General features: G+C 36.9%; 1 protein-coding gene across 1 annotated transcript; it reads right to left on the bottom strand.

The window, feature by feature from the left end:
* Nucleotides 1–3,668: 3,668 nt before the first annotated feature.
* On the bottom strand, nt 3,669–6,793 carry LOC25479634 (uncharacterized). The gene is made up of 3 exons (XM_024774774.2): nt 4,704–6,793; nt 4,500–4,578; nt 3,669–4,398 (listed from the first exon to the last, which is right to left on the bottom strand). Exons 1-3 carry the CDS (start codon nt 4,953–4,955, stop codon nt 4,232–4,234), a joined length of 498 nt encoding a protein of 165 aa, XP_024630542.1. The 5' UTR covers nt 4,956–6,793; the 3' UTR covers nt 3,669–4,231.
* Between the last annotated feature and the right edge of the window lie 17,622 nt (nt 6,794–24,415).

Here is a 24,415-nt window from a genome sequence, read left to right as displayed (position 1 = left end):
AAATTGTCACTTTAGTCCCTGACCCTGCACCTCGTGTCACAAAGGTCTCTAACTCGGGATTAAATACAAAGTAGTTCTTGAATGAGTACCTCCATATCAGTTTAGTCCCTGACGCTAAAAATTTCTTTTAACTAATGAGGTGGCGTGCATGAGGTGTCATAGAGACTAATTGAAAGTAGAAAATGGTCACTTTGATCCCTGAACCGAAAATCAATATCCTAAAATTGAAACTCAAATCCCTAAAACCCAAATTAAATCCCCAAATTCCTAAATCCTTAACTTTCAAATCCTTAAATCTCATATAAAAACGAATCACACATTTTTTTGTATAAAAAAGGTAAAGGTTAAGAATGTATAGCAAAATGAGGAAAAAGTTGGTAAATTAAACACTCCTATAATCCTAAAATCACATAATCAAACTTATTTACATGTATCTTTTAATATTGCACACAAATGGTTAGAAATCTCTTAATCAGACAATCAAACTTATTTACATGAATCTTTTGATAATGCAACATACTACCAAATATAAGTTAGACGGCATGGTGCCACCTTTACAGGTAGTTAAAGTAAGCTTATGAAAATCGAAAATTCTAAATTTATAAGAGAAAATTTATTATTTAAATTTATTCAATGAATGATATATATAATTCTTAATATAGACTAGATATATCATTTATTGAACTTGCCAAAAAAAAATATCATTTATTGAATGAATTTTTTTTTTTTTTTTGAGCAAATTTATTGAATGAATATAAAAAATTTACTTCTCTAATATAAATGAGACAAAGTAGTATAAGTGGTAGCAATATTTGATAAGGAATCATTGATTTGTATAAGATCAAGTTAGGATGTAAGCCAAGTGCAGTATGCTAGACTAGCGTGCTTTCAGAACCTTAACATAATCGGATTGAGATTCAGTGATTTTAGGACGGGTAAGTCATTGAGACTTTAGAGCTAAGATTCAACACAATTAGCTAACAAATTTAATTTTTAGCTCAATTTCAGTTTATTTGGTTAGCGAATCAAATTCAAATAATTAATTATTGAATATATGACTCAAAGGATTAATGTTTTAATAGAGAAAAGTTAATTTTAGAATTTTGTCAAATAGCTAATGGTTGAAACTCATATATTTTAAATAGAGAATAGTAAGATGTTCAAGGTTCAAACTTCAACCCCTTCATATATTATACAATATTTCTATCAATTTAGAACTTAAATTATTTCAGTGTATTGATTTATGAAAAAACTTGCATAGTAAAAACTAATTAATAACAACAATTTTTCCCATACAGAGTTCCTACATAAACAAATGCACCAAAATATTTAACTAATGAACCGTGGATCGCAAAATGTGAATTATTGGATCCAAGCAGATTCTAAAGCCTCGTATATACAAAGGCTATTTTATAGGTAAATTTTACTCTGGTTGTTTGAATACAGTGGATGTGGAACAGTAAAAATATCCCATGAGGCAGAAACGTGTTTTGCTTGCCACAGTGAGTGAACCCAAAGACAAGACAAGTCTGCGTCTCCTCCTTTCTCGTTCTTCATTTCAACGATCAATTCATATTCAATTGATTGATTCAAAATGGCTATGAAGCTAGCAACATGTTTTGTGTGCTGGAATCTGAGCAGAGGTAATAATGGATTGAAGGTTTCTTTGAACCAAAAATTATAACTAATGATAAATCAGTTAAATGGACATCACAATGTGAATATTGGGTCCGAATTGTTATACTTCGACAACATGTATACAAGGGTCTATTATAGGTAAGTATTCCTCATGGTTCTTTAACAAAACTATTTTATGTATGTTCTTGTTTTATAGTGCTGATAATTTGTATATGCCATTCAAGTGCTAGTAAATGCTATGCCGGACAGTATTGAATAAACATGGAAGTATCCAGTTGTTTGGTCCTCCTCACGTCACATGCACCTTTCTATGGCAGTGGAAACGAAAGGGGTTCGATTGCAATATCCTTGAAATCTACAGAATTGACCAAGGACTTGATTGCAGCCAATAATGTTGAAGAGAAGTGTAAGTTACAAGTTAATGTTCTGCAAATTGTGCCTTGGTATATTATCATACCTTACAATTATTAGTAGATGAAAATCCTCAAACAGTCTCAGATTTATTCTGCTGCTCTAAATATAGAGTTTGATAAGGTGTGCTCAAATTCTTATTTTCAATTACATTGCTCAAATGTAGAGTTCAACTCCAGGAGAATTGGAAGTAGAAAATCAACCTTCGGTGACACTGCTAGTTTTTTGCCCGGGCCCATTAGCACATATATTTGGGCCGGGTCTAAAAAATCTGGGTTTTTTTGGCCCAAGCCCATTCGGGCCATATAAAATTCGGCCGGGTTAGTCCATCGGACTTTGGACCGGCCCATTATTAATATTTTCATTTGTTTGTTAAAAACACAATTTTTTAAAAAAAATTATCAATTAATTTAAAATTTATTAATAAACATAATTAAATATGGAAACTTAATAAGATGAATGAATATACCTCAGAGTTTTAAAATTCTAAAGTTTATAAATTATAAATTCGATTGAATTGAAGGAATAATTTAGAGTTTAATTAATATTCAATATTAATGTAAAAATTATTTACACTTCTATATTCATCCAATCATATTTTAAAAAAAAGATAACTATGAGTAACTAATATATAAAAAATACATATAAAATTGTGATTTTTTAAATAAAAAAAAAAGCTAAAATGGATCAAGCCGGGCTGGCCCATGACACAGGCTAGGCCGGGCTCAAGAATATGCAGCCCAATTATAAATGGGTTGGGCCAAACTGACCCATTTATGTAGTTGGTCCACTCAGGCTGACACCTCTAAATAAAGGTCACAAGATATATTGGATGTTAAGTTTTGCATATGATTTAAAATGAATCGAGTTGACTCAACTCGTTAAGAATCTCAAAACCTCAACCCCATGTATTATACAATATCCCTTTCATAAACAACAATTTTTCGTACACTAACTCCCAATAAATTTAACTAATGAACCGTGGATAGCACAATGTGAATTTGAATTATTGGATCCAAGCGGTTGCTTAACCATAATGTATACAAGGGTATTTTATAGGTAAATTTTCCTCTTGTTGTTTGAACACAGTCGATGTGGGACAGTTAGCAACATGTTTTGTGTGCTAAAATCTGAGCAGAAGTAATAATAATCACAACATAATGCGTTCTCAATTTCCACTTTCTTGCAAAATGCCACACCGTACTATCATTTCTATCTTGTTTATCCACTACAAAATCATTTTATGGAAGAACTTCTAACATTCCACTTTTGATACCAATTCATATTAATGTTAGTTCACTAGTAATTAGTTCCTTGATTGACTTGTACAGTAGTAGTATAATCAATCATTCTTTGTTGTTGTAAGATAAGGAGTCATGGCTGATACCTCATGGCCACTTCAATGAAAGATGTGGCCTTTTCTTAAGAAAATTGTTAACTTATAACGTGAACCATACCATGCCAGATCATAATGAATCCATTAGGCCACTAGCATGATTTTTTAAGCTTATTGCCCACCACTATCCTTCAAAGCATATAGAGGCAAAAATTAACAATTGTTTACTTCATTGTATCTATCTATCATATCACTAACTTTGCATCCTAACATAGAGATACTCTATGCCTCAAAAGCTTGATGACAGAACCTCCTCATAAACAAAAGAAACTAGTACAAAGTAAGGTTCTTCAGTAAAATTCTGACACATAGCTGCACCTAATGCAGATCGAAGTAAAGAGGTAGAATCTCAAAATGCTAACCCTATTTAAATGATGCTTCAGATCGAAAGCCCGAAATTGTTCCAATTTCTTGAAATACATAAAAGTCAAAAGATAATTAACCCTCATTATACTAACAATTGGACAATGGGATTGATCCCCGGATTAGTCGGTTCTTGAACCGGATATCGAGTTTTAAAGAAAAAACATTGGCCACTAGCATATCAGTATTACATACCACCAAAGTAATTATCTTTCATTTAAAATAAAAAGAAAATCATTTCAACTAAATAAACTTCATAATGTGATTCTCCATAAACAAAAGTAAAAGAAATTAATTTGAAAAGTGAGTGAGAAAGGTGAAACTTTTTTTTTTTTTTTTTTTTTTTTTTGAAAACTCGGTATCCGATCAAGAATCGACTAATCCGAGGGGACCAATCCCACCACCCACTTGCGGGGGCCACATTTAAAGCCAGAGCAAGCTCTGTATGGACTTAGCCCACCGAAATTGGCTCCAGAGGAAATCGAACCTGAGAAAGGTGAACCTGGATGCCTCCTTATTGAAATTCTTCTGTTTGACTCCAAACAAAGATTCAAACACCTCAGCCTCCGCACGGCAAAAATACGGACGCTCTGAAAAAGAACAAAACAATATACAAGTTAAACTCCAAAACTAACATTCTCATAAGAAATCATAACATTCAAAACTTTAGAGTGATGGTGTGGCCACTGACCAGAGTAAATGGAACATTTTCTGCTACTCTTTTCATAATGTATACACCATCCATCTGGTCCTATTAAGCTATTGTAGAGCTGAAATTCAATTCATTGCCACATAATCAAAGCATAAATAAAACAATAAACCAATGTAAAAGAGAAATACTAATCATCATTATCATTATAATACACACCAAAATAGAAAACATAGGAAAATGGACCTCAACATCTGAAGGGTCGGTGAAAATTTCTTCAGGAGATGGATAAGAAGGACCTTTTTGAAGCTTACAACAAGCAGCACAACCTTCCACGCAATGCCACGACAATTCCTTCTTCTCGCCGCTGAAACCTGCATTATTTTGCCTTTGTTTTCTGTCAGTTTTAACCGTAGTTGTATGTGGATGACGTGCCGCCGAACATGTGACCAATGATAATGGCGTCAGCACCAGAGTGGTGGTGGTGAGAGATATCATAAGGTACTTATCTGAATTTGAATTGAGTTATATCAAAGTTAACCCATTCTCTGTCAGGTTTCTTTTGTGCTTCAATAAACTTCCTAGAGTCTTCTAGCTCTTATTCTGCGCCTAAATGGGCATCTCAGACAGCCTTAGGTAGTTTAAGATATGGTTCACTGCCGCGTGAAGCTGTGTTCACAGAGAATCTTACTCCATGGTTGAAACTCCTTCCTTGTTGAGATAAAGCTAGACTTTCAGCCTTAATGGATAGACCATCTATTTACGGGAGTTTTTATCATTCACAACCATTGCACCTGACAGCATCCAGAGCTCATTGCAGCCAATAATGTTGAAGAGAAGTGTAAGTTACAAGTTAATGTTCTGCACAACAAAACAATTCCAGGTCCTCCACAACAAAACCAGAATCAAAATACACTTCGGTGAAGACTAAGCAGCTGACTGACTACACAAGGATCACACACCAACACTAAACACTCCAAAAACCCTCAACACATTGCATTTCCTACCTCCCATTTCAGAAGTAATGATTTTTACCATCCCTGACTAGAATGCCAGCCTGAAGCAGAAATGGGATTTCTACACCAGATCTCCCCTAATCTTCTGACTTGACGCCAACTCCTAAAAAAGGTAGAGGGTTAGTCCACAACTTTGATATTGCATATCCAAACCTCGATGATTTTGACCTTATCCAGTTTCAGGAAAGCACTTACCTTTTCTGAAATAGTATCGGTCGAAACATTTTTATCCTGAATTTTTTTCGCATTCTTAGCCTTCCCAATAATCCATAGACAAGCAAGTCAAATTGTTCTTATACCAATTATGTATCTTTCCTACCTTAGACTATTCCGGAGAAAGAATGAGATGAGAACTACAATTGATATGGTATACTACTTTAATCCCCATCCAATCGGTCAAATCCAACCATGTCTTATAAAAAAAAACAGAACACTCAAAAAATAAATGCAATATACATCCTGATTCATGAGTACCGATTTTGTATAGCCCGCCAGCCAAAAACTGCCACTTTTTACGGAACAAAATCACGACATACATCCTGATTCCTGAGTACTGATTTTGTATAGCCCGCTAAGCAAAAACTGCCACTTTTTATGGAACAAAACCACGACATACATCTTGATTCCTGAGTAAAGAAATTTAGCTTAATATAGGACAAAACCAGTATGTTATAACAACTTTGCATGCACAAAACCAGTATATCAATATCGTTAACCTTCAAATCATGTTCTAAATCCACTACCAAAGGGGTATACATCTTATGCTTAAAGTATATACAGGACAATACATGAGTATCAATTATATGAAGTTCCAAGGAGCTAAAATAACATATTTGTGTGTCTAGGCTTTATTCAAGACAATGTTAGGTCAGAAAACAGGATTTTATAATCACAACATTATAGCATTAAAATATCACTTCTTAAAAGATCCACCAATTTTCCAAATCTAGAACCGCTAAAAGCAGAATCAGAGATGAATTATATTTTGGGTCACCATGATATGGATTCAGCTGAGACACATGAAATATAAGATGGATTCTACTGCCCGGAGGCAGTCCCAATTCAAATGATGTGATTATTGCAATAACCTTCTTTCAGGTTTGCATCTTTCAAAGCACATTAAGTAACGTGAAATTGGGAATGCTGCTTTGATTCTCTGCAATCGTATGCTGCCATGAAATTGGGTCCAAAGCCAACCAATGATCAAAATCACAGAGAAGAGAGTGCAGAGTAAAGAGACAAGTAAAACTCACAGGAGTTAAAAACATCAAAAGACGAGAGAAAGAAAGTTCCACACCCACTTTATAGCACTCTTAAGTCTCACATCGATAAAAACATAAAACATTACACATCAAGTTTACTTATAAAATAGTATTCATCTATGCAACAATTTAGATTAACTGGTTGGACCCAATTACTTTGTGTTGTCCACTTGATATATTTATATTTGGTAATACTAGTGTATTATCCTATCTTATTGTGTATTACTAGTCATTATTCCAATTAAGTTGGTGGAAGTTATGTCATTATTCCAATTAGGTTGGTGGAAGTTATAAGTGAATTGTAATTAATTTTTTAGTCACTTGCAACTTCCATCTTCTTTTTTGAGATAATGGAAGGATATACTCCTTTCTTTAAAATAAAAATAAATATATTAATTTAATTAAAAATCTAATACCTTTTGAAGCTTATAATAATTTAATTAAAAATCTAATACTTTTTGAAGCTTATAGCCGATGACTAGTGCTGATAAGCTAATTGAAGTATTAGGTAAAATTAGTGTTTCAACTAGTTTGTAAATGTAAAATGACATAAAAAGACATTTTTAATTCATAATAAGTATTAATAATTTAGTAATTTAAATTTATTAATTTAATATCCTCTCAATAAAATTATTAATTTACTATATTTTGTATGTATATGGAAAGGATGTCGTTCCCCGTTCTCTGGAGGAAGTGGAATACAGAGTGTGTATCGACTGCAACAACTTCGGTCTTAGTTAATGGTAGCCCAACTGATGAGTTCCCCTTGGAGAGGGGGTTGCGCCAAGGAGATCCACTCTTCCCTTTTCTCTTCTTGTTAGCTGCGGAGGGTTTGAACATTGTTATGAAGTTGGTGGTTGACAAGAATATTTTTGAAGGCTATAAAGTGGGGACGCCCTCCTCGGTGTCAGTTACTCATCTTCAGTTCGCTGATGATACGTTGATTCTTGGTGTGAAGAGTTGGGTCAATGTTCGGGCGATGAGAGCGGTGTTGGTGTTGTTTGAGGCTATGTTTGGCTTAAAAGTTAATTTTCATAAAAGCATGTTGGTGGGTGTCAATGTTTCTGATTCCTGGCTGAATGAGGCAGCTTCTGTTCTCCGTTGTCGTGTGGGGAAACTGTCGTTTGTGTATTTGGGTCTATCTATCGAGGGTGATCCACGTCGATTGATCTTTTGTGAACCTCTTATGCGTAGCATTAAATCGAGATTATCTGGGTTCAATAGTCGGTTTTTATCGTTTGGTGACAGGTTAGTTCTTCTAAAGTCTGTCTTGACCTCTCTACCTGTCTATGCTCTTTCCTTCTTCAAGGCTCCGTCAGGTATAATTTCTTCCCTTGACTCTATTTTTACTAAATTTTTTTTTTTTTTGGGGGGGGGGGGGGGGGGGGGGTGTGAGGATCATAGGAAACTTTCTTGGGTCCGCTGGACCACTATTTGTTCACGGAGGGAGGTTGGAGGTTTGGGTGTGCGGAAGTTGAGGGAGTTTAATGCTGCGTTGTTAGGCAAATGGTGTTGGCGTTTGTTGGTGGAGAGGAGTAGTTTGTGGTATAGGGTGTTGGTGGCAAGATATGGCGAGGAGGATGGGAGGTTGGGGGCCGGAGTGGTTCTTCTTAGTGGCGAAAGATCGCTAATATTAGGGATGTGTTAGGTAGTGTCGGAGGCGGCTGGTTTCAGGAGGGTGTGTCTCGTTTGGTGGGAGATGGGGATGATACCCTTTTTGGCATGATTCGTGGTTAGGTGGTGTGCCATTTAGTGTGCGCTTTAGGCGCCTTTTTTATCTTGCGGTTGATAAATCTTGTACGGTTGCTTCCATGTTTTCTGCTGGGTGGGAGGTTGGGGGAGCGGCTTGGAGTTGGAGAAGGGGGTTGTGGGTGTGGGAGGAGGAGATGCTAGGGGAGTGTATTATTTTACTTGGTCATGTTTCTTTGCAGAGTAATGTAAAAGACACTTGGAGATGGCATCTGGATCCTTATGCAGGTTATACAGTTCGTAGCGCTTATCATTTTTTGGCTTCTTCGGACATTCCTCAGGTGGATGGTGCAGATGCTCTAGTTTGGCATAAACATGCTCCACTTAAGGTCTCAATTTTTGCTTGCAGGTTGGTAAAGGATCGGTTGACTACCAGGTCAAACCTGATACATCGCGGTATTCTCTTAGATGCGGATGCGGGTTGTTTGTTAGGGTGCGGCCAACTTGAGACGTCTCAACATTTATTTATTTCTTGTGGTTTTTATGGCACTTTGTGGTGTCAGGTGCGGTCTTGGCTTGGTGTTTCAGGCCCAAACCTCATTACTGTATCAAATCATTTCCTTCAGTTCTCTCATTTCGCAGGTGGAGCTCGAGCACGGTGCTCATTTTTGCAACTTCTTTGTTGATATCTGATCGCCCTTTTGATGTCGGGCCTCAAACCATTCTCGAACTTGATGCATCTCGAGAACTCAGCATTCTCAGCAGTATAATGCGGGAAGAACTTCGCCAGCTCCACGAACTTGGCAGCATACTCTGTCACCGACATGTTTCCTTGCTTCAGCTCAAGGAATTCGATCTCCTTCTTCCCGCGAACATCTTCCGGAAAGTATATTCTCAGGAACTCTCTCCTGAACACAGCCCAAGTCACAACAGCTCCTTCCTGCCCAAGGGTAGGCAGAAGACCAACCCACCAGTCATCAGCTTCCTCAGCTAGCTGATGAGTACCAAACCGCACTTTTTGATCCTCAGTGCACTGCATAACCCGGAAAATCCTCTCAATCTCTTTCAGCCACGTCTGGGCTCCATCGGGGTCATAACGTCCTTTGAAAGTTGGAGGGTTCTTCTTCATGAAAGTCTCCAACATCCTAGCTTCAGCATTCGCACCAGCATTTGCGTTAGGTTGTTGTCCCACAGCTTGGGCAACAGCTTGTAGAGCAGCAGCTAACGCAGCATCGTTTCTTCCATCCATTTCTGATATTCTACAAAAGTAGCAACAACAACATAAGATAGTAATATAAATATTACTAAGACTCGACACGACTCTCTAATTGACCGGACGGACCGACCTGCTCTGATACCAATTGTAACACCCCGTTTTCCCAATATAAAAATTTCTTAAAACATTTATCAGAGTAAGCATCATAAACAACGAGATATCACATAAAACGTAATCCAAAACAGTTAAATAATAATTTAACCAAATATCTTAAACATTGCAGCGAAATTCATATCATAGTCATAAAACGTTTTGGCACGCAGGCCCCATCAAAACAGTTCAGATCATAATCCATAACATTATAAAAATAACATATTAGTCACGTAAGAGAATGAAGCATGGATAACATTAAACCCCATCCCGTTATGTATCAGAGCGACCTAGACGACACAGTGAAGGCAAGGCCACTCACGACGGCAACTGCACACTAAGCACGATCACCTGCAAGTTACCCATACGAAGGGCAACATTTTCAAGCAGAAGGGGTGAGATTTCATAACAAAATAATGTTAATCAAAGTAATTCGAATCATAAATTAACATTAACATCATAAACATTCTTGAATAACTTTGCATATTCAAATAACAAGTATCACGTATTCACATATTCAATCGTCATCAACAGCATAGCATTATGGACATGACAATGTGACAATGCTCTTAGACTCCTTATATGCATGTGGTACCAATCATCATCATAAGTATTAATATACTTTAATCGTGCGGAGGACAAAGCTCCTATAAAACGTGCGGAGGACAAAGCTCCTAATAATCGTGGTGAGGACTAAGCTCAATGAAATGCTATGCATGGTGTGCTCGTGATTTTCGGATATCAAACCATTAACTGATTTGAATCGTCAATCTTTGAACTCTCGATTTTTATTCGTGGGAAGGGAAAAAATGAGTAAAAACCCTCGTCGAGACTTTGGATTCGGGGGTTGGTTACGCGAAGGGAAGGTGCTAGCACCCTAAGCGTCTACGGTATTTCGTAGGAACCTCTTACCTAATTTATCTTGTGCTAAATTCATTGCTTATTTGAAAATTATTACCTAAAAAATCTAAGTGAAAGAATGGGGGGAGAAGAAGTATGTTTTTGGTTATTTTTATTTGATTTGGAAGGATAAAAATCCTATGCCTACATACCCTTAAAGAAAAGGGATCAAAACCAATGTAGTTCACCTAAAAAGTTTCTTTTTGGTGGGTTAGGTTGATTTTAAGATTTTTTGAAAATGGGTTTTTAGAAGAGGAAGAGGCCTCAAGGCATGAGATAAAATAAGGTGAGGTTGGTCGAATTTTAATTACAAAGAAATCAAGTCTATTATGAATATTAATTCAATTAAGCATTTGATTAAGAAAATAAAAAGGAAAACACTTGGGTTACAAACCAAGGTTTATTAAGAAAATATTTTTGGAGTTTTGCATATTTGATTTTTTTGAAAAAAAGATGATTTTTTAAATTAACAGTAAAACTAGCGTAACGTCACAAGAAATAAACGTGAAGTGTCGGTGCATGTGTCGGTGCGTTGTGTTATTACATCAATTCCTAGATACATTCTATGGTCTCAAGAGACATATAATAGAAGAAATAAAACGCGCAAAATAAATTACATCAATTTCCTAATTATACACACTAAATAATACCAATAAAATAAAATGACAAAGTTAAACATGCATGAGATGATTCAAATATACTATATCAATAATATAATGAAAATAAAATAACAAAACGGTAAATAGACAATCAACACGAAGCAAAATATTTTTGTAAACTTTTGGAGTAATTTTTTGTAAGTGAAGGAGGTGCAGAAAGTAAAAACAGAGGTGTAAAAAGTAAAACAGTAGTGAATTTTAAAAACAGTGGGCTCAGACTGGATAAATATGGACCGTCTGATGAATTGGAAGATCTAGATCTAATCACAGGAAGTCTCATCACAGCCACTGGATCAAAGATCCGAGAGTTAAAAAAACGCAAGACTAGAAGGAACACAGTAAGCATATGTATTGAAACACAAACAAGAGAAAACAGCAACCGTTAGATCAAAGATCTAACGGCTTAAAACTGAGGCCGGTTTAAAAGTTGGTTCGGTTCAAAAAAGGATCAAACCGGTTCAAATTGAGTAGTATAAAAGCATATTCCTGGTTTTTGTTTCATTTTTAAACACTCCATTCTCTCTCTAAAATGTTTTGCTCTCCCTTCTTTCTAAAAAATTTCTGAAAAAAAGTGGGAGATGAACTTCATCTTCTCCGGCGAACTTTGCTCCTCCGGCGCGGTGGCCGGTGGTGGCACCACCGCACCGGAGTTTCAAAGTCTTCCGATCTAAATTTTTTTTGCACTTTTGAATATCCTTTTTATTCCTAAGTTCAAATCCACAAACAGAATTTTGAAAACAAGCTTGAATCGTCCTAGATCTACACAAATAGAAACGGATTTTTTTACCTCTTTTTACCTTTTGAAGCGGATCTGAGCTTTAACCCCTTGGTTATGTTGTTTCGACTCCGTTCACTTCTCCTTCCTTCGCGTTTCTGCCTCGGTTCAGTTACGGATACCTTGGATTTTGATGAATTTGCTTTCTGTTCTTCTCGAATCCTGTTCTCTTGTATGCGGTTGTTAGAGGTTTCAAATTCGGAATGAATTGTTGTTTGTGCGGTGATTGTGTTGAGATTGTTTGATGGATTTGGTTTTTGTGATTCTGGAAATTTGTTTATGAGTTGTTGGTGATGAACTTCACGTGTTCATCTTTTACTTTTTTTTTGATCTTTTGGTGTTGATTGTATACGCTGGAAAGAGAAATGGAAATTAGGGTTTGCAAGGGTGATTGAGCGGCTGCCAATGACTGATTTCTCTGTGAAAGTTTGTGCGGCCTCCTTTCTCCTTTTTTGCAGGTTTGATTTTATAGCATTAGGGTTGAAGAGAAAAAGGAAACAAGTTGCAGAAACAGCAACCATGTACTGGATTTGGAAACAAAAATTTGACCCTATGAATCTGCCTGAATATGAGGCGTATGAAAAAAAAAATATTTTTTTGGACCCTTGCTGGGATTTTTTGGACTCATTGACATTATAACACAAAAATAGAAAATAAACTAAAAAAGAGTAACTAATTTAAAATCAAAACTAAAATTAAAACTAATTAAAGATGGAAATTAAATACTGAAATAAAAAGAAAACAAAGAGGGAAGAGGGCCCGACTCGGAATCAAAAATGAGGTACTTCAAAGTAACCTCTCTACCGAAATTTCGTCAGAAATGATGAAAATTCCCGACTTTAAAAAATACGAATAAAATGGGTAAGAATAGAGAAAAGTGGTCAAAATTTGGGGTATGACAGATGCCCCTATTTAAGTTTCTCCGTCACGGAGATTTAAAAAAAATGAAATTTTTAAATCAACGGGTCGAAGAGACTTAAATACTAAGTACACCAATTTTTGACCAGTTGAAATGCTGAGAATGCAATGCTTATGAATATACTAGTATGAATGTCTGCGATGCAATTATGAATGCAAGGACGACAAAAATACATTGACTGGGGAAAAAAAAAACTAAAAAAAAAAACTGATAGATATCACTAGGGAGGAAATATTATTTTATTACCGTTACTGTGGTAAAGACGAACATACGAACATGAGTATCGTCACTTAACTTCACTGAGGTAAAGACCAACATACGGAAGAAAATACTGTCAATTACCTCAACTCGGATAACGACCAACATTCAAAAAGGAAATACCGTCAGTTACCTCAACTCGGGTAACGACCAACATACGGAAAGGAAATACCGACAGTTACCTCAACTCGGGTAACGACCAACATACAAAAAGGGAAATACCGTCAAATACCGTTAGTTACCTCAACTCGGATAACGACCAACATACGATAAGAAAAGGAAATACCGTCAGTTACCTCAACACGGGTAACGACCAACATTCGAAAAAGAAAATACCGTCAGTTACCTCAACTCGGGTAACGACCAACGTACAAAAAGGAAATACCATCAGTTACCTCAACACGGGTAACGACCAACATTCGAAGAAGAAAATACCGTCAGTTACCTCAACTCGGGTAACGACCAACGTACAAAAAGGAAATACCGTCAGTTACCTCAACACGGAGAACGACCAACATACAGAAGGAAATACCGCCAGTTACCTCAACTCGGACAACGACCAACATACACAAAGGAAATACTGTCAGTTACCTCAACTCGGATAACGACCGACATACGAAAAGGAAATACCGTCAGTTACCTCAACTCGGATAACGACCGACATACGAAAAGGAAATACCGTCAGTTACCTCAACTCGGGTAACGACCCACATACAGAAAGAAAATACCGTCAGTTACCTCAACTCGGATAACAACGAACATACAGAAAGGAAATACCGTTAGTTACCTCAACTCGGATAACGACCAACATACATAAAGGAAATACCGTCAGTTACCTCAACTCGGGTAACGACCAACATACAGAAAGGAAATACCATCAGTTACCTCAACTCGGGTAACGACCAACATAAAGAAAGGAAATACTGTAAGTTACCTCCACACGGATAACTACCAACATACAGAAAGGAAATACCGTCAGTTACCTCAACTCGGATAACGACCAACATACAAAAAGGAAATACTGTCAGTTACCTCAACTCGGATAACGACCAACATACAAAAAGGAAATACTGTCAATTACCTTTACTGGGGTAACGACAAACAATATGAAAGTCACCTGTTACCGGTACGAGGATAGCTTACAAAAGTTACCGGGGAGCTAAACTGAATTGCCACAAAGATTGCTCGGTGGGACCTGCCACTTGAAATAAACTTTAATTGGTGACAAACTTGAATCAAACACATTGGGGATGACACTTTTTACGGGATACACTGAAATAAGACACTTGGTAATAATGCAACCATGCATGAATCATATTTGTATGCATGCTATCTATGCGTGAATGAATGAACATGTACGAGACACATATGACAGTACAACGGAAGACTATTGAGACAAGATTTGGACAGGTCCTAAAAGGAAATAGCCCGGCATCGCAGCACAAACACTCGAGAATCTTCAACGGGGACACCAATACAGGAGGTGAGTCAAACACTGATGGGGTAAAGCCCAAAATCAAACCTCTGATGGGAGAACAACCCGATAATCAAACCAGTGATTGGGATACGACCCAATAATCGCACAATTGGATAGGATAAAATCCATATTCAAACTACTAATGGGATACCACCCGATAAACAAAGCACTTATGGGGATACAACCCGATATAATGTCTCAGTTGATGGTTAAGTAATCATTCCTTGGGAATAAAGCCCACCGATCAGAAACCTGGCAGAAGTTGCCATCTCTTAGGATAAAACCCATCAATCAACCATTCTGGCAGAAGTCGCCATTTAAACAAACAGTTGGCAGGAGTTGCCCTCAATCAAAGCATAGGCAGAAGTCGCCATTTCTCGGGATGAAACCCATCAATCAATCATTCTGGCAGAAGTCGCCATTTAAACAAACCATGGGCAGGAGTTGTTATTTGTAAATCAATACAAAGTGATTCTTCCAATCGACCCACTTGAGTTGTGATGCCTCTGTCTTTTTCATTCATTTTTTTGTATATTTTTTTTTTGAATCCCTAATTTTTGCCTGGACCGCCCTTTCGGGTTTTCAATCCATCGGGAATAAATCTTTTGTATGCCCCTAATTTTTGCCTGGACCGCCCTTTCAGGTTTTCAGTCCACCAGGACGCTCATTTTTGGCTTAAGCCGCCCTTTCGGGTTTTCGACTTAGCGAGCCTTTCTTTTTGTATATTTTTCTTTTTGACAGAGGTCATCTCACAGCCTTTGGTCATGCTTACCTTGCAGAGTTTAACTGTTCTTGAGACGATGTTGATGTATGTTTCACGTACACATAAGTTCAAAGAAGATATACCTGTTGTTTATGCTATTCAAATGACATGAAAAAGGTTTTAAAAGAATTTTTTATTTTTTATATATTTTTTTGCTTTAGGTATTAACATCAAAAATAGAAGAAAAATTTGCAAACAGAATAAATGAGAATCTCAAATAAATGGGCATAGGCTCAAATTAATGTAAATGGAGTGGTGGCCGGCCAAAGGCGTGGCTCCACGGATTTTAAAAAGTTTGGAAAATGGTAATTATATGGAAAAGGTACATTGAACACAATAACCACCGTTCTCCCTATCAACTTTGAATTCCACTGTTCTGAGTCTATGATTTGCAGAAGCTTCAGATCGGAAACCGTTTAACAGCTAAGATGCCCTAGATGAATCATATCTGACTTTATGAAATTACCTTGCCATGAGTCGGAAAACTTTTGACGGCTGAAATGCCCCAAGTGAGTCATGTCTGACCAGATGCAGTTACTTTGTCAAAATCCTTAACTTTTGCATAGGTCGCCCTTGCAAGTTTCAACCTATCAGGATAAACAATTTTTCACTCATTTTTTTTTTGTATGCCTCTAACTTTTGCATGGACTGCCCTTTCGGGTTTTCAGTCCATCGAGATGCTCTTTTTCCCTAAGCCGCCTTTTCAAGTTTGCGACTTATCGAGCTTTTTCATTTTAACAAAGTATTTCTTGTCTGCATCGGTATTCACAGGACATACAAGTTTACCACCATTCTTTGTAATTTGGCATCCATTTGCCCCCAGAATTGGGTAGCATATTTTTAAGCACAAAGTCACTTTCTTGACATTCACGGGGACGAGCCTTCCTTGTCGAATACCTGCTTTATCCTCTGTCCATGGCACACTGCAATAACATTTTTAAGTTCAAACAAGATTAGTTTTCATTAGAACTTCCGTTGACAGGACTTTGACCTCCATGTGGCACAGTGCCTTTACATTGAATACTGAGGGATGGCAGGGGGGCTGCCCCTGCTGAAGTGTGCATGAAGTACAATATCCTTGCAAGGAAGATGGTAGCATCTCGTGCCTACATGAAAGTCCTCTTCTGGACAATCTTTCTTGATATTTGCAGCTACGACGGCCAAGATGCCCTAGTAGGCGAGAAATTTCAGTGGAAACTTCTTCATCATCCTCTTCTTTAGCCTTAGATACAAGGAACTCAAGGTCGAGAGAGAGTACAAGGTTAAAGTGTTCAACGGGTTTATTAATGCATGATTTGATTATTGATATAAACATTATGATTATGCAGATATGTGAGAATTTTTTGGTTTTCTGTATTACCATTTTTTCCAGAAAAAGCACAAAATAAAAACAAAGTCGGGATCGAGACGACCTTTCATTAATGATGAAAAAAAACAATAAAAAAAATCCCTAAACAAATTCACTCTCGCCTCGGATGGGAGGAAAGGATTTTTTTTTGAAATAAACATAAAGCAACAAACAAACATATTAATTGAACAAATGAGTAGTAGAAATAAACATCAGCAAAGACCCAATTGCAGCTAAACATTTCATGTATCAACATTAGGCTTCAAGATCCGATAGAGGATTAACTTGCATGTCAGAGTTCAAACTTGGAAGGGTAGGGCCTTATCTTGGATCAACTTCTGAACTTCATTCCTAAAAGCAAAACAGCGCTCAATATCATGACCAGGTGCCCCTTGATGGAAGACACAAGAGAGGTCGGGCCTATACCCAGCTGGCAATTTCTTAGGCATACGAGGATGTGGTCTGGTCTGGACAAGCTTCCTCCTAAGCAAATTGGGAAACAACACTGCATATTTCATGGGGATCGGATCAAACTGTGGTTGTCCCGAAGCTTGTTGTCGAGGCTGTTGTTGATATTGCTGAAATTGGGATTGATAGCCCGGATCTTGAACAACATTGGTGATGGGCCTAAAAGTGGCAACAGAGTGAGAAGACATATGTTGTTGTTGAAGTAGCACTTTTATATCAGGGTCATTGAAGGACCAGACATTATTTTCAATCAACTTCTGAACTTCTTCCTTCAAAGGATAGCACTGCTCAGTGTCATGACCTAGCGCCCCTTGATGGAATACACAGTTGAGGTCAGGGCGATACCAAGGTGGCAGCGGATTCGGCACCCGAGGAGGTGGCAGGGTTTGAACAAGGTTCTTCTTAAGCAAAATGGGAAGCAAATCCGCATATTTCACTGGAATTGGGTCACACTGAGATGCTTTTCGGACCTGATTTTGAGGAATAAGCGGCTGAGAACCCTGAGGCCGTTTCATGCATGTTGGCTGACATAGTAACTGAGGCCTTTGCTGAACAAGCGGTGGATCCTTTGTAGCCATCAATGAAGATACTAGGCTAGTTAACTTCTCTACCTCAGCCAAAAGTGTTGTTACCTCTCCACGAAGCTCGTGGACCTCTTGCTCAAGTCGATCCATTTTTCCTGTTTGCACGAGTGTCTGCATATGCGAGCCGAACTTGGATGAAGACATTGAACGACTTTACTGATGGATTGACCTTTTGCTGGTAGAAACAAAATATGAGATACAGACTAGAAACTATGAATGCAAAGATGATGCATGATATGCTTATGCAAAAATAGATATTTTTTTTTTGAAGGACTTATCAAAATGAATTGTAAACATTGTATAGGAACATGGTTTCATTTTGAACATTGTAAAGACGTTGCAAATGGTTCCTTTTTCAAAAGGTAAGAACGAAACCAAGCTTAGTTAAGATTTTTGAAGTTGTATATCTTGGTGTTCATTCTTACAAGGTCCATATCCGTGATGTTTACAAAAACTTGTCTTAGTCCTTCAATTTTTGATGGAAAAAGTTGTTTATGAATGAATGCATGTATGCATGGTTATGCTAAAGTACATAGAATACACGATGAGGTTAAGTCCACAATGTTGGAGTCAAGGGCAACAACGCCATTTGGTAAGGACTATGGTTTCAAATTGTACCTGTATCACGGGTTCTACCAAGTTCTCAAAGTCCTCGACCACCTCCGAATATTTATCGGGTGACGGGAGTACTCCCATTCCAATTATATTCGTCGGAAAGTCTCGTTTGAGTGTAGTATCGCGTATCAACTAATTCAAGAGTACTCTCGATTAGCCACCGCACTACGTCCTAAAAGGCCAAGATGGGTTAAAGGTGACTAAAGGTCCTCTACTTCAATAGTCACTTGAAAATAGCATGCCAAACATGAGTACTCACGTTGACAACATATACTTCCAAGATCCCTCCGTTGAGTGGGGTTATCGCATGTGCCAATACCGAAGAGTACTCTTGGCATGGAACTATGATTATACCACCGTCCTATCTTAATTTTCCCTCAAGCTCGGGTGTAGAGCTTATCTCACCACTCACGTAACAAGGTAAACATGTATTTACAAAACATAAACAAGTAATAAAGCACAAAATAAAGAAAGTAAGGTGGGTTTAACCCGCGTAGGATCTACGTATCCCCAGTGAAGTCGCCATTTCTGTGCTCGTGATTTTCGGATATCAAACCATTAATTGATTTGAATCGTCAATCTTTGAACTCTCGATTTTTATTCGTGGGAAGGGAAAAAATGAGTAAAAACCCTCGTTGAGACTTTGGATTCGGGGGTTGGTTACGCGAAGGGAAGGTGCTAGCACCCTAAGCGTCTACGGTATTCCGTAGGAACCTCTTACCTAATTTATCTTGTGCTAAATTCATTGCTTATTTGAAAATTATTACCTAAAAAATCTAAGTGAAAGAATGGGGGGAGAAGAAGTATGTTTTTGGTTATTTTTATTTGATTTGGAAGGATAAAAATCCTATGCCTACATACCCTTAAAGAAAAGGGATCAAAACCAATGTAGTTCACCTAAAAAGTTTCTTTTTGGTGGGTTAGGTTGATTTTAAGATTTTTTGAAAATGGGTTTTTAGAAGAGGAAGAGGCCTCAAGGCATGAGATAAAATAAGGTGAGGTTGGTCGAATTTTAATTACAAAGAAATCAAGTCTATTATGAATATTAATTCAATTAAGCGTTTGATTAAGAAAATAAAAAGGAAAACACTTGGGTTACAAACCAAGGTTTATTAAGAAAATAATTTTGGAGTTTTGCATATTTGATTTTTTTGAAAAAAAGATGATTTTTTAAATTAACAGTAAAACTAGCGTAACGTCACAAGAAATAAACGTGAAGTGTCGGTGCATGTGTCGGTGCGTTGTGTTATTACATCAATTCCTAGATACATTCTATGGTCTCAAGAGACATATAATAGAAGAAATAAAACACGCAAAATAAATTACATCAATTTCCTAATTATACACACTAAATAATACCAATAAAATAAAATGACAAAGTTAAACATGCATGAGATGATTCAAATATACTATATCAATAATATAATGAAAATAAAATAACAAAACGGTAAATAGACAATCAACACGAAGCAAAATATTTTTGTAAACTTTTGGAGTAATTTTTTGTAAGTGAAGGAGGTGCAGAAAGTAAAAACAGAGGTGTAAAAAGTAAAACAGTAGTGAATTTTAAAAACAGTGGGCTCAGACTGGATAAATATGGACCGTCTGATGAATTGGAAGATCTAGATCTAATCACAGGAAGTCTCATCACAGCCACTGGATCAAAGATCCGAGAGTTAAAAAAACGCAAGACTAGAAGGAACACAGTAAGCATATGTATTGAAACACAAACAAGAGAAAACAGCAACCGTTAGATCAAAGATCTAACGGCTTAAAACTGAGGCCGGTTTAAAAGTTGGTTCGGTTCAAAAAAGGATCAAACCGGTTCAAATTGAGTAGTATAAAAGCATATTTCTGGTTTTTGTTTCATTTTTAAACACTCCATTCTCTCTCTAAAATGTTTTGCTCTCCCTTCTTTCTAAAAAATTTCTGAAAAAAAGTGGGAGATGAACTTCATCTTCTCCGGCGAACTTTGCACCTCCGGCGCGGTGGCCGGTGGTGGCACCACCGCACCGGAGTTTCAAAGTCTTCCGATCTAAATTTTTTTTGCACTTTTTAATATCCTTGGATTTTGATGAATTTGCTTTCTGTTCTTCTCGAATCCTGTTCTCTTGTATGCGGTTATCAGAGGTTTCAAATTCGGAATGAATTGTTGTTTGTGTGGTGATTGTGTTGAGATTGTTTGATGGATTTGGTTTTTGTGATTCTGGAAATTTGTTTATGAGTTGTTGGTGATGAACTTCACGTGTTCATCTTTTACTTTTTTTTTGATCTTTTGGTGTTGATTGTATACGCTGGAAAGAGAAATGGAAATTAGGGTTTGCAAGGGTGATTGAGCGGCTGCCAATGACTGATTTCTCTATGAAAGTTTGTGCGGCCTCCTTTCTTCTTTTTTGCAGGTTTGATTTTATAGCATTAGGGTTGAAGAGAAAAAGGAAACAAGTTGCAGAAACAGCAACCATGTACTGGATTTGGAAACAAAAATTTGACCCTATGAATCTGCCTATCTGCCTGAATATGAGGCGTATGAAAAAAATATATTTTTTTGGACCCTTGCTGGGATTTTTTGGACTCATTGACATTATAACACAAAAACAGAAAATAAACTAAAAAACAGTAACTAATTTTAAAATCAAAACTAAAATTAAAACTAATTAAAGATGGAAATTAAATACTTAAATAAAAAGAAAACAAAGAGGGAAGAGGGCCCGACTCGGAATCAAAAATGAGGTACTTCAAAGTAACCTCTCTACCGAAATTTCGTCAGAAATGATGAAAATTCCCGACTTTAAAATATACGAGTAAAATGGGTAAGAATAGAGAAAAGTGGTCAAAATTTGGGGTATGACACATGCACTCTTATGAACAAAACATCGTAATCAACATATCAACATGCATCCAATAATTTGGAGCTAAACTTCATCATTTCATCATACTCATATACAATATGCACTTAGTTAAATAACGGCAGCAGCATAAACAACTCACATAACAGGATGATATCATTATATCAATAGCACATCAATTGCATCATAATTAAACTTTCATATCTTACATAATTGTACAATACATTAGTTCGTGTTCAATTAATATCAACATATCTTAAACAGCTTTACAGACTGCATTAAACGTCATCATTAGGTCTCATTATCATAAGGGGGTTCACTCTTGATCCAAACGTGCGACACAGGTCGCACAAACACTCAAGACACTCAAAGCTGGAAGTGCTCGCGAGGCGAGAGTTCTTACTCGCCATGGCGAGTACCAAACAAATCCCAAACTAAAGTTGTTATGGGTCCAATCTTGCCCTACATTCAATCCTAATCATTACTAGGTATGTTCAGGCACTCAAAGGCATTCAAGGTCCAGCTAAAAAGGTCGAAACACAAAATCTAACATGCTCTCTGCCTTAGCTCGCTATGGCGAGTAAGGTTGCTCGCGATGGCGAGCGATACCAAAGGAACTCGCGAGGCGAAGGGAAAGGGCTCGCGTGGCGAGCGATGAGGATCATCACTCGCGAGGCGAGGTTCATAGCTCGCCGTGGCGAGTGATGAATGTGGCTACGGCCAGGCTTCCTATTTTCACAAAAATCCGACGATCCACATGGTTCTAAGCCTAGTATTGATTCCAAAGTTTGTCCTAAACATAATCTAAGGTCCAGGAACACTTTTTACAGCAATCTAATCAATTCCTACCGTTTAATCATCAATTTTAGGGTTTTGACCTAATTCCAAAACTTTTCTAAATCAATCCTAACTTTGTCAATTAATCATCAGAATTACAACAACTAACATTATTGAATTATTAGTCTCACCCTTACCTTGTATTGAAGAAATCGCAGCACTCTAAGGTGGTTCTCCCTTCTCTTGGCTTTTTCTCCCTTTTTCTCCAAAAACGTACGTACAACAATGTTTTTCTAAAACTAGGTCTAACCTTTATATATCTCCTCTTAATTACTTATCTTATCTCACTTTCTCCCCACAAAACTATCTAAAATATCAAAACAGCCCTCAACTAAATATTTTATATTATTTTCAAATCTTTATTTTATTTAACAATAAAATAAATCCCTTAATCTTATCAAATCTTCCAAAACTCATAACTTATCACAATATCAACTAAACCATCAACATAAACGTAAATCATTCAAATCGTACCATAATCATGCATATATTATATAAATATAATATAATCGCCTAAACTCAATTTAAATAAACAATTAACGAAAGTGGGCGTTATAGTTTTGAAGTATTTCTTTTTCTTCTTTTATCTCAGAAAGTTCTTTGATTAAAGAGTGACATCTATTAGTTAAGAAGTTTGAGTCATATAAGAGACTATCAATTTTATTTTCAAGATCTTTATATAAAGAATCAGTTTTATAGATAATTACCTCTTCTTCATCATCTTACTGAGCCATCAGTCCCATGTCTGTATCTGCATCTTCTTGGGGTTCTGATTCTTCCATGTCATCCCAAGTGATCATTGCCTTCTTCTTGAATGGAGGTTTTCTTTGAACTTTCTTGATGTCAGGACATTCACTTTTGTAGTGTCCAGTTTTGTTGCATCCAAAGCAGGTAACTTGACTTTTGGCAGCTTCAGTTTTGGTGCTCATATTGGTGTTTGGAAACTTCTTTCTGATCTAATTTCTTCTTAACATCATTCTTTGAATTCTTTTAGAGATTAGTGCAAGTTCATCTTCAGCTTCTTCTTCATGAACTTCTTCTAACTCTTGTGATTCTTGCACATCATCTTCAGCAGCTGATGAGCTTTGCTGAGATGCTTTTAAGGCAAGTGTTTTTACCTTCTTCACTGGTTTGTCTCCTTGAAGTACAACTTCATGAGCTCTCAATGAACCAATAAGATCTTCCAGGTTCATAGATTTTAAATCTTTGGCCTGGGTGATTGCAGTGACCATAGGTCTCCACATACTTGGAAGACATCTCAGTATTTTTCTAATTCTATCATGAGTAGAATATGCCTTTCCAAGAGATCTCATTTCATTTACTATTGTAGTAAATCTGGCATACATCTCATCAATGGTTTCATTTTCACTCATTTCAAAGACTTCAAATTTTCTGACTCCAATGTCAATTCTAGTTTCTTTGACATGAGATGTACCCTCATGATGTATTTTCAGGGTATCCCATACTTCTTTAGCATTTGTACATTCATCAACTCTTTCACTTTCTTCCATGGTTAGTGCACATGATAGAAAGAGTCTAGCTTTAGAGTTTAGTAATACCTGAGCTTTTTCATCTGTTGACCATGCACTTTTTGCTTTGACAACTCCTTCTTTGGTTGTTGGAACAAAGTCTCCATCTGTGATGACTGTCCACATATCATTGTCTTGAGATCTGAGAAAGAGTTCCATCTTTCCTTTCCAGAAGTAGTAGTTTGATCCATCAAAAAGTGGTGGTCTATTTGAAGATCCTCCTTCAGCTATGTACTTGACTTTAGACATACTTCCTGAATCTTTTCTCTAACACTTGTTTAAGTGTTCAAACCCTTAGAACCTGGCTCTGATGCCAATTGAAGTAGATAAAATAGTCACAAGGAAGGGGCGGTTTGAATTGTGACCCTTTAAAATTTATCCTGAAACTTAAAAATGATTCTCAAGCTGTCTACTTGGAATAGTTAAGTTAACTTTCTGACTTCAGAACGTTCTGAAGTTCATATGCAGAAACAGATTAATAAAGTAAATGTGCAAGTGTGTGTTGTGTGAACTATAATTAAAGAGTATAGAGAAGAAGGAAAGAACACACAGAGAATTATAGTGGTTCACCCAACGTGGGCTAGTCCACTCCTCACAATCTTGTGAGAGTTTCCACTATGGTGCTTGAGATAACCTCTCAAGTCCTG

The sequence above is a fragment of the Medicago truncatula genome, unplaced genomic scaffold (assembly GCF_003473485.1).
Source record: "Medicago truncatula cultivar Jemalong A17 unplaced genomic scaffold, MtrunA17r5.0-ANR MtrunA17Chr0c01, whole genome shotgun sequence".
Taxonomy (NCBI): domain Eukaryota; kingdom Viridiplantae; phylum Streptophyta; class Magnoliopsida; order Fabales; family Fabaceae; genus Medicago; species Medicago truncatula.
The sequence above is the reverse complement of the archived record's forward strand: the minus strand, read 5'-3'. Positions and strand labels throughout refer to the sequence as shown.